We start from the raw sequence: 20,367 nt of genomic DNA, 5'->3' as shown, positions 1-20,367 counted from the left end.
TAAATAATGAAATAAAGGAGAACACAAGAGGGGGAAGTCACCTCAATGACTTCACAACAAGCAATGTTTACTCAAGCAAGCATTGGAGCAAGTCTGAGTAAGGCCTAGTATGAAAGGCGATGATGTGTGACCCCCCCTGCCCCAAGTGCTGTCATAAACTCATCCACTTTATTACTCTTGTAATTTTCAATGACAAAATTACTTCCTGCCAGACATAGGAAACAAAAATCGTAAAAAATTAGGTGAATGTTTAAATACAACCATTCAAATCAACATACTCTGACCAAACAGGAAATTCAATTGTGATGGAAATATTGTGTCTTTATTGGCGCGTAAAATAGATTGATCACAGGCGTCGACTGAGTCTTAAGGTGTGTTCCAAAAAGCCTCAGGAGAAGTTAACTGACACACATTTGCGACGCTTAAATTAGAACTGGTCTCATTTGTTAAATAATGATGATACGGATGAAATGCACCACAACAAGTCTCACCTTGAGAAACTGCGGTGTGACTAATCGTACAGTAGCAATGAGGCAGACCTGCTCCTCCAACGACGTCTGCAGGCTTCTTGGTAACGTCAATTCAACCCCGTTACAAGAGGATGTAGGCACTACCAGAAATAACAGTCCCCCTTTAGTCATGGAAAATTACTTGATTCGGTGCTTTAACAAAGGGTTGCTCTCACCATTGTTATGAAACTTGAAATCTCCAACAAACTTGACATACTCGTACACAGGCGGCTCTTTTGGATCGATGTTCCCTCTGGCAAGGTGACAGCAAAATTCCACATGTGCCTCACCTAAAAACACCATGTTACATTTAATTCAGTGTTGACAGAACGGGATAGTCAAAACAAATCAGCAATAAGCGTGTTTGTATGTACAACTGCCTAGCGAAGAAAAGTAGGCTAGGCTACAAACACTGTGTCATATTATTACCTCAAATATAAATGTTTATATTTCTTAAATCCTGTGAGAAGGCGTTTATTTCTCATTAACTTTAGTCCAGTTTCAACTTATGTCCGACAACAGCTCATTTTCCATGAACATTTACCGCACAACGGAAGTGTAGACAATGTTGGAGTTAAAAAATAACCCAAGCGCATCATCATAAATGTTTTGTGCGGAGCACTTTGCGCTGGGCCCATGAGACGCGGTTCTGTAACTGTTTTGAGGCTTAGCTAGGCACATCTCCCATTCTGTGAAAAACCCAATAGCAATGCAGGATTAAGGTCAGAGCCTTGAGCCTTGGATAGTTCATTGCTGGGGGGGGATTACTGTGTTAAACATAACAGTGATTAAAAGTCTCAACTATGATACCAAGCATGTGACTATTATTAGCTAAAAGGCTAATTATAGACACACAAATCAGCAATCCAATAAACTACCGACCCAAATTCCACAACCTGCTTGTTCTCTCATTTAAATAGACCAGACCTAACTAATTCGGCTGTATTTCTAGTGAAGCCCGTTCGAGTGGGAAGGGGGGCAAACAAAGTGCAAAGAGACAACTCACTGTTCAGGAAGTCAGCAGCAATGGGGTCAGTCATCAGCATATTGGATGATAGCAGCTTATATACCTCTGCGTGTTCCCGCTCCGGGAGGAAATTCAAGATATTTTGGTCCACCATATCTGACTGATGCGATAGGAGAGATATAGAATGGGTGAGGCTTCCATAAAAGAATGAATCGAGGTAAGCATGAGGAAACAGTCTGACAGACACTGTATGGACACAAGTATCGGAGGGAGTAAAGAAGAAATCGCGTTGCCCCATTCACTGGGTGCTTTTCGTCTTCAGTGAGTGAAAAACATGCTCTGCTAGCTTGACAACAAACTTGGCCATTGAGCAAGCTTCCGCTTTTTTCTTCCAAAGGGTTGCTTTCAAAGGATGTCCAGGGCCATTAAGCATCCATCTGAGCTGTGGAGCTCTATCCTCTCAGCTTTTTAGCTTTGGCTGCATACGAGCACAGTCCAATGTTTCTTTTGTCAGCAGTCACACAATAATACACGAGTGCGCCTGTTCCATTAGCAGTGATGTCCATCTCAATAACTTGCGCACATTTAGGATAGAAGCCTTGAAGGATTCTCATTATTTTGATACAAGTTGCCCTTGGTTTCATCTGCCCAAAGAATCCAAGTCTGGGAAACTGAAAACTTTCTAGTGAATTGTAATCTGGCCTTCCAGTTTCTTGAACAATGTTGTGACCGGTAAAGGTTGGTTTAGTTCGTGGGCTCCAAAATTTAAGAAATGGTACATTGTCGTTGGCTTTTACACTCACCGGCAAATGTCCAATAAGTGAAGACACACTGTCCGATACGTATGTGATGTTTCCGTCTGGAGTTAACGCTATCAAAAAACCATCAAGTGCCTGTAAAACAGAAGAAAAGAGAGGTGCAACAAAGTTTGGTGACGGATTTAGCGTCAGGAGACAGGATCTGAACTGTATTCATGCTACTGCAGATGACGTGCAGTTTTCCATATTGAAATCATCAGGAGGAGCACATGGTCAGTCTAGCTCTTTTTTTTTTTTTACCTCAAGCATAAGCTGGGTGAACTCCTCATTGCTGAGGAATGAAGGCTTCCAATCTTGTCTCACGTCACACGTTTCAGTCTGAGCACTGATGTCTGCAGAGTAAGTAGAGCGTAAGATCTTAATGAATGATAAAGTGGGGTCGTTGTCAACGGTAACAAATGAGAATTGCGTTTTGTAGTCATACCTTTTTGTTTCTGTAAGAAGTCAATCGTTCTTTGTAGTATGGTGGACTTGTCCATCTTGCGAGGATGGCCTTGGCCCTGCAGCATGGTGCATAGCTCCTTGATGAGCACATTGAACTGGTCTCTTCTTTTCTTTTCCGATTTGTTTCGGGATGCCCTGTCGCGGTCAAGACGAGATTAGTCACTTTCCAGGAGAAGGCAAGCGGAAAGTTTTGAGACAACTAGCACGTCAAAAACAATTTTGTGGACGCAGATCGCAATTTTTTTTGAAGAGGAGAATCTTTTAAAATTGTCTAGTGAGTTTTCACATTTGGTTTGAGCTGTTTATTTGGCATGTTGTCTTGTTTTTCCAAGTGAGGTCAACGCCCTTGCAAAGAGCCGTTCTTATTAGACGCACATTTTCCAAAATCCATTTTCTGTCAACAAACATAAGGGGCAATTTGGAGAATTTGCATCAAAATGATTTTCCACGTATCCATGACACCACAAGTCATCAACATTTCAAAAGTCATCGAATCACAATGTGGTTGCAAAATGTAAATAAGCCTGGAGTACCTTTTTGCCTTGTCTTTCTCATCCTCGTCCATCAAATCATCCATGCAGCTGCTGGAACTAGAAAGTACAAATTCAAATGTAGTTTCTTTCGTGATCCGCAAACAATGCACAGCTTCCAAAGCTTATCAAAATAAAAAAAGATTCCCTGTTACCTAGCAACAGAACAGTTTATTTCTATTATGGTGAGCCAGCCTGACACATTATTAAACTGCATGCTCTTTTTTTAAATGCTGTTCATCCTAAATTCTGTGGATGGATCCATTTCTGCTCACAAATTGAAAAGGAACTTGTTTTCATACTTACTCCCAGTCCCTGCGGCTAGAAGGACAGGGGCCTCCGAAGTCCGAAAGGTTGTCCATATTCACGCTCTTTCCCATCCAGGCTTTTTCTCAAGTCTCATCTGTGCAGATCTAGTCTGAGCGCACCTTCACACAAAAGCCAAGTCCTGCCAACACAGAGTAAAAGATCCCATCATTATTTCCTGTTAATTCTACCTTTCTTTTTAGCCATTAGGGGAAAAAACACACATACTTTGGATGATTGTCATGATCAGTATTCTAACAGGAACATGCTAATTTCAGTTCAACAGTAAAATTGTAGCTCCCATGACCTAGAAAAAAAGTCTGATCCAGTCACAACCTTGCAAAGAAAAACTACTGAACAATCACTTTTTTCAAATGCTCTGACAATGTATGAAGTTGATACCTCGGTAATACGAGCTAACATTCACGACCCAAAAACCTAACTAAATGTTATGTGATCTTTCACTCGTTCATAGATAAGATGGCTCAAGGCAATCACAGCTTCTTTGCATTTGTGGTTGGCTCAAGTGTGGGCTTGAGGCAAAATACGCATAAACGATTATTTCCATAATTATTTTTCGAAATGAAACCCACTGAAGAGGAATACATTATTGAGATGTAAGACAAAGTCACAGTTTTCAGTGTGTGAATAGTAAAATAAATGGAAAATCAAATAAAATAGAATTGCACAGGCACAATTAAATCCCAGAATAGTGTGCAATCATCATCTCCGCCAATCTCATCTAATGAAAAGGATTTAGATGTGAATAATGAAGTGAAACTTTTAGAGTTCATCCCCTAATCTGTAAAAAAAAAAAAAGAACTCCCCTAAGTGCTCCTCTGAGTTTATATGGAGACAAGTCACTCATAAATTATACAATTTGCATCCATTTCCAAGCTTATTTTACACTACCTAGATGTCCTTCATTCCAGTTCATCTTATGGAAAGTGTCTCATAAAGCATAATCAAGACCACCACAGACTCCTCGCGGTGTAAAGTGAAGCCATTCATATCAGTCTACATTCTTTACCTCTATTGAGGTTAAGACCACACCTTACTAGGTTAAGAGCTCAAGACATGGGTGTCTGGTTACATGTGTGCCCTGGAGTATTTAAAGCTTTCAACTAGCAACCTGAACTCGATCTAGAAAGCCAGCTCCAAGTCCAAGAGTAAACCGATAGCTTTGAAATTGCCTTTGAGGAAGTTCATTTGTGACTTCTTTCTAATTGGACTGTTGGACTGTCAAAGCTATAAATTACAACGCATGGTAAATTCCATATTACGCAAGCTAAAATGAAAAAATAAAATAGCTAAAACATTTGAAGTGCTACAAAAATGTTGAGACTGTTTTTAAAATCTGCGTGACACAAAGCCTTCTCTGATTATTGTTGACCTATGTGTTAGTGCATTATTGTTTTTTTTCCCCCCGCACGTTTTTATTGGTTATAAAGGGAAATGTGCTTTCGGCAGTTTGCAAACATATTTGATTGAGGCTGCGTTAGACTTATATATAATCACATCAATATAAGTTTCAGTAGTAGTGTGCTCGTGTAGTCGCATGATGAGTGGTAAGGAATGTGCAGGCAGCATGAACTTATTTTCTACAAAGTAGTGTGGAACAGGATGTCCAGACAGGGAGGACATTTTCTACAAAGTAGTATGGAACAGGATGTCCAGACAGAGAGGACATCCCAAGGCTGGTGAGGAACGCGAATAACAACTCGTCTTGGTGGTCCAGACACCTGCGCTGAGCAGCGGAAAAACACCCAAACGAGGAGGAGATGACCATCGACCAATATTTTGCATGCTTGAATATTCATATTGTGTTTCCTTAAAACTGGGCAACCCGGAAGAATGTGTTGTCTTTGATGGTCACGAAGGCACACGGGTTTTTTTGGTGTTAAGGACCCGAGACCCAGGCGCCTGTATTAGCTTGCTTTGTCAGGATTAAACAATTGGTAAATTCGGCCTAATTGATCTACTGGTCTTCTCTTTGACAGAACGAACTCGCAAAATTGTTAGGTGTACCAGTGTGTGGATTAGGACATAACGACTCATGTGTTAAGTGTTGATCGTAATTTGGAGTCAGATCCATAACTAAAATCAGTAGCCTAACAGTTAATACTTTACAACATACAAGGACACGGTCACGTTATCTGCCAAAGCGGTAAGATAACTCGTGTAATTCACCAAACAGCAGATTCCTATTTAACATAATCAATATTGGAATAATGTTCTAAATCAAATTACATTTAACTGCACTGGCCACACCGAATGCACACGAGCATACTGAGTTTTACATCAGGCCCGGACAAACATGATCAAAAAGTCAAAGTCTGCTTTATTGTCAATTTCTTCACATGCCAAGACACAAAGAAATCGAAATTACGTTCCCACTATCCCACGGTGACGAGACATAGTACACAATATACATACAAGTAAACAACACAAAAAATAAAAACAAGAAGGCACAAACAATAAATAAATAAGAGTGATGAATAAATAATAAATAAACAAATAACATAATAAATAAGAGGAGCAAAAATGGAGCAAGTGTGCATACAGCAGACAGTCAGAATATAGCGCAAAAGTACAGGAAGCTACGCAGAAGGGGGGAGAGAGTTCAGGATCCTAACAGCCTGGAGTATGAAGCTGTTGGTGAATCTGGTGGTGCGGGAGCGCAGGCTCCTGTACCTCTTCCCAGAGGGCAGAAGTTCAAACAAAGAGTGAGCGGGGTGACTCACATCACTCACAATCGCGGTCGCCTTGCGGGTGAGACGGGAGGTGTAAATGTCCTTCAGGGAGGGGAGTGAAGCACCAATAATCTTACCAGCCGTGTTCACTATGCGCTGCAGGGCCTTCATGTCGTATTCAGTGCAGCTACCACCCCAAACAGCGATACAACTGGAGAGGACGCTCTCAATGGTGCCACGGTAGAATGTAGTCATGACGGCCGGAGGAGCACTTGCTCGCCTGAGTTTCTGCAGGAAGTACAGGCGGCGCTGAGCTTTCTTCGCCAGTGATGCGGTGTTGGTGGACCAGGAGAGATCCTCACTGATGTGCACCCCCAGGAATCTGGTGCTGCTCACTCTCTCCACCACAGCACCGTCGATGGTCAGCGGCAGGTGTTGGGTGTGACCCTTCCGGAAGTCAACAACAATCTCCTTGGTCTTGTTGACGTTCCGCAGGAGGTTGTTGTCCCTGCACCACGCGGTCAGAAGGTCAACCTCCAACCTGTATTGAGTCTCGTCGCCCTTGGTGATGAGACCCACCAGTCGTGTCGTCAGCAAATTTCCCTATGCGGTTGTTGCTGTAGGTTGCAGTGCAGTCATGCGTCAGCAGGGTGAAGAGCAGCGGACTGAGCACGCAGCCTTGGGGGGGCCCCCGTGCTCAGCGTGATGCTGGCGGAGATTTTGTCGCCAACACGTACCACCTGAGGCCTCTGACAGAGGAAGTCCAGTAGCCAGTTGCAGACGTAGGTACTGAGGCCCAGCTTGGCGAGTTTGCAGATGAGTCGTTGTGGCACAATGGTGTTGAAGGCAGAACTGAAGTCCACAAACAGCAATCTCACATACGAGTCCCTTCTCTCCCGGTGATGACATGGAGCTGTCCGCCTTCCAGTCAGTCAATAGGTTCACTTTATGCGGCAGATAAGAATAAACCCAGAGTGTTTACCTTATAAGGATTAGAGCTGTTTAAACATGCTGTTTACAGATAAAATCATTCAACAACCCGGTTGAGGTGTAGTAGCTACTGCTCAACCTTTGGAGCATAGCGTCTGAATAAACCAACACGGTAAATTAAATTCAAACCACGGAGAACACATTTTAAAAAGGATACAGGTGGTTAGAGTTGAAAAAAGGATTTTTTGGGAAAAATCTTCATCTTGTAGTTTTTGCATTTTATTTGCACCACAATTTAAGAGATTCTTCTTTGCGCTACGCCCACATTCCCCGAAGCATTTTTTTTGGTAAGCATGAATCGTGATGTGATCTTCTGAATACATAACCTCCTTGACAGAGGTAGTAATTGGCATATCGGTTAATTAGATTTAACCTTTCCGCCTGTCATTCAAAACAGGAGCATTATTATTGATACCAAGGCAACAGGTTTTACACAACTCTTATGCAGGTGCTGGGAAAGCCACAATGCAATTAAAATAAAAAGGTCATACATAAAAAAAAAGATCATGTGGGTGTACCTAATAAAGTGTCTGGTGAGTGAACGACTAAATGCTGACTGCTTTGCTTTTTTAATCTGCTTTGTAGCTATCACATTAACCTTGAGTCAGCCTGTTAAAAAAAAAAACATCTGGTTGATTTTAGTTTGAATTCAAATTTACCCCAACAAGGCTTTTTGTCAGGCAATTTCCCGCATACAAAAGATACTATTATAAAACATAGATTGTGAATTGTTATTGTCCACTCATTTGTGTGCTTTCTCAGCAGGGCTATCTTCTGAGTACATTCACTCAATGCAACATAGAAATAGGATGTGATTTCTACTGCATGTAATGCTTCCCGAAGGAAACAGGAAGCACTTGTATTAGGTTACGGTGGGATGGCCGAAGGTTGCACCCAGTGACACCCGCGATTGCACCGCAGGCACACAGTCAATAAGTCGCCCAATTGAATGGGGTGCGATCCTCTTCGAGCACCCCGTGTTACGCCCAGGCGAATGAATGATGACGCAACGAGAGTTGTTGGGAGGCAAAACACAGTTACCAGGTTGGGTAACAGCCCAACCTAAGCAGTTAGATAAACTAGGCGGTGATTTCCTTTTTTTTCTTTTCTTTTTTCCACTGCCATTCATAATCCAGATTGAATAATATCACCCTGCCTGACAACACGTGGAAACCCAACAGTGGGTGTGCCAAGGGTTATGTCAACCTTAAAACCCGCACACGTCATGTCTGCTTAATATGGACTCACCAGGCCTCTACATTAGGTACACCCAAGCACATACAGTATTTTACATTAGAACACAAAAAGAACATGCACAGAAACCTTTCTCAGTGTCACTAGTCATGAAATCTGGGCCTTCTGGATTTATGGACAAATGAAATCGGATAATTTCCCATGGCACATATATGATGCTCTCATGCGGTACACATGTATTGCAGTTGTAATTCATGTTTTAGAACCGCACTTTAAAGAAACAATACAGTTTCTATCGTGCGTGTCCTCATTAGGGGAATACAGTAGGTGAGTTGGAACTGATCCCAGCTGACTACTCGCAGTAGTGGTTCCCAGTCAATCGCACACATTCACGCCACATTCAACTTATGGCCAATTTTCATTGGTCAATAAAACACACACATGTTGAATGCAGGAGAGAATTGGCGTGCCCAGTAAAAACACACCCAAGCACTGGGATAGCGTGTTAACCCTGCACAAAGCTATTTTATCGAAGGGCAACAGGTACATATACATTATAGTTGTAGTCTATCATTTTCAGAATGAAAGTGAATCTGGATGATTTCTCGTAGAAAACGACACACTGTAATGTGCCACAGTCAAAAATTAGAAATCATTTCTTTATACTTCGATGAAAAATCATGAGATTGTTCATCTCTCTATTCGAGCAACATAAAAAACAACGTAATGCTCTTCCACTGTTACCATAATTATTTCAATATATAGCATTTATAATTTTTTCATTTGGTGCTTTGCCAGGTTTGTCAACACTGTTGTGTGAATGAATATATAGCATTTATAATTTTTTCATTTGGTGCTTTGCCAGGTTTGTCAACACTGTTGTGTGAATGAATATTTAAAAAAAAAACAATCCAGCACACGCCGGGTCTCTCCTGTAATAAATAATTAACTTCAAGTCTTGAAGAAACCACCTTTTTGCGCATGACCGGCTCCACTTCAATTTGACAGGTCGCGCTGAACTTTACCACTAAAACCCGAATGCAAAAGCCACATACCTTGCAAAGAAAGGGCGTCCGGCAGAAAACAGACATCCACTCCTATAAAACAGGATCAATGTTCTCATGGTGTTTTTATCCCCCGCAAACTAAAAGACGGCAAGGATTTGCGCAGCTCTCGCTACACGGAGGGGATGGCACCGAAAGCGTTAAATTGCATAACGAGTTAATAAGGTGCATTTATTGGAAAAGGCCGACCGATGAGCGAGGTTTGGCAGGTTCCGGCTCGGCTAGTTTCTTCTGCGCCACGCAGAGAATGAAAGGGAATCAAATAAATCCACTTTCACGCGCGTTCGCTTCAGCGGGCTGCGGGGTCCACCATTCTCTCGGCGGGGCTTGTAAACAGCAGCGAGTCGCTGCGAGGGAGAAAGTAGGTCAGCTGGTAGCTCCAACAGCAAGAAGCTGTAGGCACCGGGAGGAGGGGACAGCTTGTAATCTTTAACACGTGCTTTGATGCACAATATCACTTGTGTACAGTGAACACTTTTGGCCGTGCAAAATGGGGAAAATAAAATGAGCACAGTAAGTCAGCGCAGTTGTCACAGCTGATCCGCATGTCACACGCTGACAGGAGACTGACTGCAAGATAGCCGATTAGCCCGTCTGACCCTGACTTTATAAACCTTTTATTTTCATCTTAACAACAAAGAGGGTTTTAACGGCGACCGTGCAAGATGACAACACTTAAATCCCCCTGAGCATAACAAGAAGCTCAACTTGTGTTTGGTTCCTAGGCTGACTTTTACAACTTCCTGGTTGTCTTTCCCCTGAATGTGGGTCAACAGTATGTCTGACTAATTGCAGGAGTTCATGGTGGAGCAGCCTCAGAATGTTTTTTGTTACCTCAGCTCAGTAATAACTTGCAAAACCTCAGATGCACAGTGTAAATAACAGAGGTGTGCGTTAATGACACGTGAGATGACAAGCGCTTCGGTATTTCAAATCCAAACTAAAGAGTGTGGTGTCTACAATAATTAACAAAGCTCGGCACATTTTTTCAGTTTTGCTTCATTTAGAATTAGTCATAGGAATTCTAACCAAATGCAAGGAAAATTATATAACAAAAAGGAGGTATTATTAGGGCTCTCACACACAACAACAACAAGAAGAAGAAATAGAACAACCTCACGCTCTAGTCTAGCCACACATAGTCTGCAAACAAACACTGCACAGTTTCTGGCTAGCAGCGGTTTTTAATGCACACCATCACTTTTCTGTAAATCTTCCAAAAAGGGTCTAATAGTTTAGAACCAATACATGTAAAACACATTCTTCATCCAGGAGTCTTTGACGCAGATGTTGCATTATCTGCAATTTACAATTTTTAGCACATGCTATTGTTGTGCTGGCAGAAGACGAGAATGATGAAAAGCCGTCTCTCTGTACTTTATGTATGTGCTGGCATATTGTCAATTGTGCACCTTTCTTTGTGAGATGTGCTACAGGTGCATCTCAATAGATTACAGTAATGTACAAAAAAATATTTATTTTAGTATTGTAGTTAATTGTATGGGTGACTCTTATACAATATATTATACCAACTTGTAGGAGCAATTTTGAGTCTTCATTGCAGATATGGTAGCAACCTGTCATTGAATTCACATTGCCCTCCATTACAATTATGATTACTTTCTGCTATTGTGAGAGCACATCTATGGAAAACCGTGGCCCTCAAGGACTAGGTGTGAACACTCCCGGTTTAAATAAAGGGTTTAAAACACACCTGCAAAGAGAATAATGCCACAGTCATCAAATAGTACACAGCGGCCATGAAGCAAAATGATGCTGTGGCAGCAGTCAACAAGTGTGAGACATCTAAGATTCATTAAGATCTCCCACATTTTCCTGCATTATTCACCATCCGCCTACATGGGGATTAGTTCTGCTTTTTTATGTAGGTCATGCTATTGCTATTAGATAATAAGGTGACATTTCCTGCGCTGACGAAGACCTGACTGCATAATAGAAGCGGTTGTTTTCTTTACATCCTGTTCCTTCCGTCCTTCCGAGTGATGGGTGTTTATGTCAAGCTAGAGGAAAAACTGAATTTTCTCAATCATCACTGAGACATCGGGCCGTGCGAATTGTATGAGTCGCCGGTAGTGATGATGTCATCGTGACCCTCTGTTAGAGCGCAGACTGTCGTTAATTAGACTGGAACTGCTGTTCCCTCTGTGTTGCCATGGAAACCGTGTGTGGTGTCTCCTTGCCCCAACCGAAGCAACCACATCCAACAAGCCACTGTGCTCCATGTGTGCCACACAAATAAATTAATACATTCTTCATGTGGCATAGATTTAATACTGGGGTCCAAGATCATTTAGTAGATGTAAAGTGCATACTAAATGTCATAATGTCATTAATGTTAATGAATAACTATACATAAGCACATGCTAACACATTAGAGAAATGGCTTGCACAATTAAACAGCAAATTGCTTTAATTGACTACGAACTAGGGCTGCTACTAAGAATTATATTAATAATCAATTAATCTGTCGATTATTTTGTTGATGAATCAGTTTTTTTATTTTCAAAAACAAGACCTTTTAAGTTGCAGAAAATGCACAAACTTAAGTTAATTATGTCTCGTGTCTGCTCCAATCAGCACTTTGGACAGTTCGGTTTCTCTGCTCCTGTCCCTTCCGTCCTGTTATGCAGTGATCAGCACTCATTGCCTGATACCTGTTCCCGGTTTACTCATGATCACGCCTGCCCCGGCTCATCAACTCTCCTATTTAAACCCTGCACTCTCATCCCTCCTTGTCAGCCCGACTGACGCCCGAATGCCCCCTGCCCCGACCTATTGCCCGTCTCTGACCATGAGTTCACCTCATGTCCAGCTTGATTGTAGGTTCCACCGATGCTTGTCCACAACTACGTCCTCCTGCTGCACTCCACTTTTCTCTCCCTCTTCTCAATAAAAGTTCATGATGCACTTTGTTGCCCTGCCTCGTCCATGACAAATTAAGGTTCAGTTCCTTATTTGGTCCATGTCAGAACACAGGCAAAAATATAGATAATTGTTTTTCAATGTAAAACATGTTTGCAAATATTTCATTCTGATCCAACACAAATAATGTTTATTGTCATACAAGACTACAGAAATCTCTCAAGTCAACTTAATTTAATTAAGACAGTGAAAACAGTAAATCAATAACACATATCAACCAAATATATATATTTTTGTCAATTTATACACCAATTTCATTCATTAGTAAACAAATCTCCTTAGCACCATGCTATCACTTACGAAAAGCAATCGTCATAAAACTATTCTCACACACCACCAACAATCAATCAGTGACTTCCTCAGTCCCCAAAAAAGGTGTTACACGGGAAAAGGTCAGTGGCCAGTGTGGATCTTAATTATCATGCTTTTCCCTTGGCAGAGCTTTTCAGTATGCAGCATCTGTCTCAACAAAAACAGCACCTTCACACTAATTCTCCCGTGGGTAGCAGCTGAACCTTTGCACTCTCAAGCTGAGGTCTACCGGCTGGACTGTCAATGTGTCGTTTGACATCTTCACCTGCTGTGATAACAAAAAAAAAACTGGCTTGCTTTTCATTCAATCATTCAAATATCTGGTCAGAAAGATGTTGAGATTTACATTCCAGATAGTCAACTATGTGAAATCCGCTTTGTATTAAATTCTCTTCACTCATGATTCAATCTCACTCTTAAAGGAAAACACAAAAATTATTTCTAGGATATTTTACCAAAACTAAACACTTCTCAGACACAGCATGAATTCATAGGTGGTGATGAGAAAAGCAGATGTCAGGAATAAAATATTCTTTCATCGAATAAAACTATCTGGAAATTCCCTCTAAAGTATCAACTTTGGACAATTCTCAATGGATCATTATTATCACATTATTCCAGTCCTGTTATTGTGTGCTGCTGGTCAGGAAAAAGACACGCAGTGTGTGAGCAAATATGTGGGTCATGATTCTAGGGCACGGGTGGAAAGGGCAACACAGCTTCATCTTTGTAAAGACGTCTGAAGTTTTGGTTTCACTTACTGTCTACACAAAGATGATCAAATGAGATGCAGAACCGCCGCGCTAACAAACATGACATAGGTTTTATGGCTAAAAAAGCTATGTCATGTTTATTTACCGGCTTGTAATTGTGAAACCACAGCTAGCCACTCTCTCGTGAACTCAAACAGCCTTTTGTAAGCAGGCCATGGAAAAAATGACTTTATGTCTTCATTCCTGTCTCTTGCTCTTGCATTTTCCTTGTTATGAAACACTGTCTTCCATATTTCTAAGCAGCACAAGTCCCTTTTATTGAATCCATCTCCCTCCCAAGAGTGGGTAGGAAAGGAAAAATAAGTATTCTCCTTAGGGGTACCTGGCAGACAAAAAGGGCTCTGTACTGAACTGCATTCTCTTTCATTAACAAAACACAAGCGCTTGACGACGCCAACTTCCTTCCAAACAAAAACAAAAACAAAATCTCTTGTATGTTTATGTAATTAACTTTCTCCAGCTGTGGACGTCATTTATTCTCAAGTGAGCTGCCTGCTCTCTAAGACAAATTAGTGTTCACATAATCAGAATATGCCTGACCAAGAAAGTAGGTTAATAACATCTACATTTTTAATGAAGAAGAAAAAAAAAAAACGTCTGGATCGTTTACACTCTGGAAAGAAGGAAAGATAATCAGACTTACTACTTTCCACAATCTTAGTACGGACAGATGCATTCAAGTAAGCGTACAGTGATATATCTTTTTGAAGGCCACAATGGAGTGCACACAAAAACGTTCGCTTCATGGTCATAATTTAAGAGTGTATAGTGTCCTTGAGCAACACTCTTAAATCACTTCCAGCTCTGATACACAACTGGTCCTTTCATGCTGCTGTATCACAGCAAACTGGTTTTCCAAACAAATCCAGTGATGGCTTTGGATTTAGAGAAACATTTGTAGAAACTCTGTTATCGAAACACTGGTAACATAGAACAGTGATTCCCTTGTGTGCCGCGAAAATGACCCAATTTAACTTAAATTGTCTGGAAAATATTTTGGATTAATGACAAATATATCCTTGTTTGCAGACCATCTGAAGCATATTCAGTAGAAGTATGTCTAGCATAGTCAAAGACGTCTATTCATAATTTCTGGAACCAAAAAGAAATGTGCATTATTACATATTCAGTGGCTTTATAGAGGAAAGACACCAGGCACCTAAGTAGGTTACATACTCGGAAAAGTACAGTACACACTGACTGACAACTGTCTGACGTGAATAAAAAATTCTTCCATCGGCAGGTTATGAATCATTCCAAGAAAAAAACTCATTTGTAATTCTTGAAATAAAAAGTCTTGCTGTCATAACTAATCCATAAGCCAGTGGAAATTTTGGCACGTCCAGCCGCACCCCACAAAACTGTCCAAATGGCAAATTATAGATTAGGCCAGTGGCTCTCAGACTTTCTACACCAACTACCTAAAAAAAGACCTATTACCATATACAGTGTGTCGAGTGAAAATGAAAAAAAGACAACCATGGAGAAATGCAAAGAATAGCAAGAATAATTGGGGACTTGTTGGAAATAATTTGAATGTACGTATATAGCTTCCCAAACATAAACAACCACAAGTTGTGAATCCCAATATGCGTCAGAAGCATACTTGAACTCCTAATTAATGCTCCCATAGGTGCTGCTGTTTGGGTTAATCACAAATGTATCAACAACAGTTATCAGTAAGAATAATACAATGAAACTACAGTTCAAAGGTGACTTTCCATATGTAAATCAAACCAAGTGACAATCACTCAGCATCAGACTGAACTCTTATTTGTGGTCTCCTGCAGTGGTTTGTTTAACTCCACGACAACGAGCCATGCTGTCATGGCACATGTAGCCAACACCCTAAGCAAAAGGCATGAGTCATAAATAGGTCATACACAGTCAAGTGGCCAATACTGATTGTAAAACCATGTCTTTGGCCTTTGGAATACAAAGTTTAGTGCTCCACCCATTTCTCTATTGCAGTTGTGAATGAAAGCTAAAAAGTTGTGCGAATCAGCTATCACACTGAGGGAGACCAACAAACTTGTCGTCCACACTTAACACCTAGATGCTTATCTCAAAGTAAATCAACTGTCTTCATGCTGCAAATAAAAAAAAATCTGCTTTTTCATGCCTCGGTGAATGAGGGCCCGGAGCTACCGAGGACAATGACGGTGTGCTTCAGAGCAAGAGATTGGCGACAGCAGCAAGGGCAATGACGTCTGTAGTGGAAGTTATATAACCAAAGCTGAACATTTAGTCTGTCATAGTCATAAGGTCAAAGAGGATGACACGAATACCAGTCATAGTCCAGAAAGTCATGTGCAACATAGTTCCACTTGCTGAATGAAACTGACTTGAATATTGAGAGACAATGGTCTGGTAAGATGTGGAGCAAAATGTGCGTGTCCATGAATGATGGCCAAAAGTGAGGATGACTCATTCACTGGCATTTGTCTAATGTCCACACAGAGAATCCAGAATTATCAGATGCTCACCAACCAGCCCACAAACCTCACGTTACCAAAACGACCAATCGTGCACACAAGATAGTGTACTTTGACAGTTTCTTGTTTAAAAGACACTAGTGTGCTGTTCAACCAGTTCCAAATATTTGGACTCCTGAAGAAGAACTTTATTCATTCACTACAAATTATCCCCAACAGTTTAACCTGTGAGGCTTAGATACGTATTTCGCCACAAACTGATGAGACCTGTGAAAATTAAAATTTTAAATACACTATAAAAGGAATTCAGAGATTAGTTGCTAAATACATTATAGAGTACATGTTTGAAGAAGGCGGCTCGGTGGCGCACTGGGTAGCACGTCCGCCTCACAGTTAGGAGGGTGCGGGTTCGATTCCACCTGTGTGGAGTTTGCATGTTCTCCCCGGGCCCGCGTGGGTTTTCTCCGGGCACTCCGGTTTCCTCCCAGATCCCAAAAACATGCTTGGTAGGCTGATTGAGCGCTCCAAATTGTCCCTAGGTGCGAGTGCGAATGGTTGTTTGTCTCTGTGTGCCCTGCGATTGGCTGGCAACCGGTTCAGGGTGTCCCCCGCCTACTGCCCAATGACGCTGGGATAGGCTCCAGCACACCCGCGACCCCCGTGGGGACTAAGCGGTACAGAAAATGGATGGATGGATGTTTGAAGATGATTGCTGAAAATGTGCAAAGATTCAAACGCATGTACTGAAATTTTGCATTGTTTTCATTTTTCCTGATTTCTTTTCTTGTTGTATGCCCCCACAAAAGGCGTTCAGTGAAGCAATTGTGCGTCCATCATGAGTCCCCACTCGATAATGTAAGAAGGGCCTTGAGAGCCTTTGTCCACATCAGCACTTAGTCATTATTACTAAGCCCATCCAGCACAACAGCGTGCCTTAGCTAGCTTGCAATGTCTGCACCCTGAAAATTAATCTTCCATGAATGCTACAATTTACGCAACAGGTGTCGTTATTTAATATTCCTAATTGAGGAGGTGATGTCGCATACGAGGTCGTGAACGAGCCCACCGCCCATCTGCCTGTCGAAAGGAGCCCTGCCTGTTAGCTTACGAGCTAACTGGTGGCTAGCCCCTCTCTGCGGTCTGTCAAACTCAGGAGACATTTATGTTTCTTTTAGAGTGATAATGAAAAATAAGAATGCAAAGCAAAGAGCGCTTTTGTTGATAGAACGGAGATTACTGTTTAAATTCAGCAAGGTGCATTGTATTTTACTCTTCTATTTGTTGAGTTCATTAACCCACAACATGTATGACAACAAAAATACTTCCTAGATTCAAAGCATCTGCTTCTATCCAAACAGTTTTTAACAAGCCTTTTCCGGTCAGGTTAACAATGGTTTTCCCCAGCAAGAACGCAACAAAGACTGTTTACATAGTTCGACAACCTTGGAAAGGTGCTTCTCTATATCCAGTTTCAGTATGGTGTCAAAGCAATAGAGTAACTAGAGACCTGACAAACTGTAAGTCTCTGGGCTTATGTGTAGTTAACTGTTTACGATATAGCATCTGAATATTGAATCACTGATAGGATTTCATGTCACACAACTCCTACATTGTAACTTTTAAATTTAACCCCCAGCAAAGTTAGGAAGTGGTGTTTCCATATGAAGATCGACTAGCGAGCAGTTCATAGTGTCAGCTGGGATGGGCTCCCTGAACAGGATAAGCAGGGTAACAATGGCTTGATGGATCATCTGCTAAGAGATTCCCCTTACTTGGGTCAACCTATGATCCTCAACATACATCACGGAGTCTTCTCATTTACTCAGATGCATTACTGAATCCGTTTCCTTGACTTCAACAGGTTTGCACTGCAGGGCCCCAAATACATTCATGGAATTAAAGGATAGATGTCATTAGTTATGTTTAAGGTGAGCACATTCCCGGCCGGGAGCATGCATCCTGTGCCATTAGTCAAGCAGTTTGGTGTCTATTCCACATGTGTTAGAGATGAATCAACATGGCTTGAACATTCATCCTTATGTGGAGCGCCCAGGCTCCGTTTCCTTAAAGAGACAGCGGGCCCGAACGAGCTCTTTTGCTGCTACGCAGACCTCAGCCATTTGTGCATGCCCAGTCACACTAAGCAGCTCTACAAAATTCAGACTGGCCTTCAGTTTAAGCTTGCAGGACATGGCCCAGTAACCTACTTTCCCTCCACAACATGCTCTGTAACATCAGAGAGGAGGCTCAGTGCCATCCGTTAACTAACCCTCACCGCAGCGTTCTTTTTTTTTTTTTTTCTGCCAAGAGATTTGGAAACTCGGACACGGGGTGAATATCGTGAAAATGAGCATAATTAAATGACTTTTCTCGCTTCCTGAGTTACGCGTTAGTAAGACTAATAACAAAAGCATGTGCACTTCTTGAAGGGGAAAATAGTAGAAAAGAATTGAAATAAATCAAGTTCAACTTTAGCTACCCATTATTATAACATCTCAATATGGTTTTTTTTACTAGGTTGGCTTCTCTCTCTATCCCATTAGTCACTTCACACAATAAATCTTATTTAGGACCCAGTAGTAGTGCATTATCATGCTAACTTGCAGTCCTAAAATAAGAAAGTGTTTATTTATCAGTTGTTAACTCACTAAAAACGTTGACTTGCAGTGTTTTAAGTGCTTACTGTAACAACTTAATAAAATTGTGTGGCATGAGCAAAAATCATATCGCAGCAGTAATTGGTAGTCAATAAATGATCATTTTCAATCCAATTATTTGGCATTACATAACTACCAGCAGCACCGTGATCGGTATTAACCCCGCTCCATCGGCTGTATTAAGTCGCCATTCAACATTTACATTAGAAGACCGTGTCACTTACGAGCAGGTTTTGCTTTACTGCAAACATACCGCAGTTATCTAGTTCAACTTGTATGGAGTGACAAGAAGTGCAGATAAGCGGCAGAAGGTGATAGCGGCGTCAGAGAGTCATGAGGTTGGCCCAAATGTTTAGCAGAGTGATGTAAATGGAGCATATGGCGCAGCGAGTAGCCCACTTGAGTCAGCTGTGGAGAGACCCAGCTTGGCCCGCTCAGCTGTCAGCACACATCCTCTTCATCGCATTTAGCGGCTGCCGAATAACACATCCAACTGGCAAAATCGCTTAAGATATCTGTACCGACGTTTAGTGACAGGCAGAACAATTAAATGCGCTTCCACTTGGTGGCAGAAGTTACAATTGACCTGTGCTTTGTATTTAACTAAACGGTCTCAGGTTTCACACTGCATGCTCATATTTGGAAGTCAATTTATACAAGCCAATCACTGCTATATCCTTTTTTTTTTTTTTTTTTTTTTTACATATTTGTTTGGTGACTGTGAGTTTTTTTTAAATGGAAAGTATGTGCCTTGGCTTAGTTATGAGAAACAGGCAGCAGCACCCCAGCTATTTGTGTCCCTCAAGATGTATCTGCTTGAATTATATGGGTGTCCATGCAGGGGTCATATTTGATGTATGAAAAAATATGCTACATTGACTCAACAAAATGTTTGAATATTTGTGGGTTAATATTATTAGCCTTTTGTAAATTCTGCCCCCCCCCTCCCTTTTTCTTTCTTTTTGTCCGTGGGCGTAGGTTACTTACACACCCCTGCTCTACATTTTGATCTGAGTTGGGTTAAAATCATTCCATTGTGTTTTCATTTATTTATTTTGTCCTTTTTCTATTTAATTTGAATAAGTAATTCTTTAAACCAAACAGGTTTATTACTTCCTGGTGTCAATTTAGCTGCTGATTCCGGGAAAATATGTCAAGTGCCTTGCACATTCAGTCAATATCACAATACAAAATGAGAGAGAATGAGTTGCAGCCATCCCATTGGTGAGGAAACAAATTTTTTTGCACACAAAAAATGCACAAATCAGAGTAGGTACAAACTAGACAAGTATAAACTTTTTAAAAAAAAAAAAGTAGTAAAAATGATAAAAGTTGAATGAACATCCTTACCTGACTGTGTGAAATGCAGGTCAGAATGAGCCAGACGGAAACAAACGCAGAAGCTGTTTCAGCGACGACACAAAACAGATGCTCTACATTCCAAAAAGAAAAAAAAATCTGAGGGTGGAAAAAAAGAAAGTTGCACAGAGCCGTAACTGCCACTGTCTCGTGAGCGTTCTTCTTAGATTTCGATCTCTTAAGATCCGATCCGTTAAAACCGGTCCCCGCAGCTCCCGGTATCGAACGTTTTCATATGACTCACTAGGCGTGCTGCGAAGGCAACGCTCGTATGAAGGCTGGATGAACCTTACTGCCTTGCTGCAGCCAGTGTGCGGCCACAGCTTGGACCCGCCCACTGGACTAAATAAAGTTGATACGCGCGCGCATGTGC

General features: G+C 41.4%; 2 protein-coding genes across 8 annotated transcripts in view; both read right to left on the bottom strand.

Moving 5' to 3' along the window:
- The window catches only part of gng8 (guanine nucleotide binding protein (G protein), gamma 8), a 757,718-nt gene that overhangs the window by 680,757 nt on the left and 56,594 nt on the right, over positions 1–20,367 (bottom strand). The window lies entirely within an intron of this gene.
- Positions 1–20,367, bottom strand: part of npas2 (neuronal PAS domain protein 2) — a 27,504-nt gene extending 7,137 nt beyond the window's left edge. For 3 of the 7 annotated variants that reach the window (XR_005100106.1, XM_037268963.1, XM_037268966.1), the window contains exons 1-9: positions 19,986–20,358; positions 3,575–3,716; positions 3,272–3,328; positions 2,719–2,873; positions 2,535–2,626; positions 2,280–2,369; positions 1,516–1,636; positions 686–799; positions 492–610 (exon numbers count right to left, since the gene is read on the bottom strand). Coding sequence is in view for 6 of the 7 variants with exons in the window: in XM_037268963.1 (XP_037124858.1) it covers positions 492–610; positions 686–799; positions 1,516–1,636; positions 2,280–2,369; positions 2,535–2,626; positions 2,719–2,873; positions 3,272–3,328; positions 3,575–3,648 (822 nt within the window). In the remaining variant the exon portion in view is untranslated. The other 4 variants (XM_037268967.1, XM_037268964.1, XM_037268962.1 and 1 more) reach the window with 4 other exon arrangements.

This window comes from Syngnathus acus, chromosome 14, assembly GCF_901709675.1.
Source record: "Syngnathus acus chromosome 14, fSynAcu1.2, whole genome shotgun sequence".
Classification (NCBI taxonomy): Eukaryota; Metazoa; Chordata; class Actinopteri; order Syngnathiformes; family Syngnathidae; genus Syngnathus; species Syngnathus acus.
The sequence above is the reverse complement of the archived record's forward strand: the minus strand, read 5'-3'. Positions and strand labels throughout refer to the sequence as shown.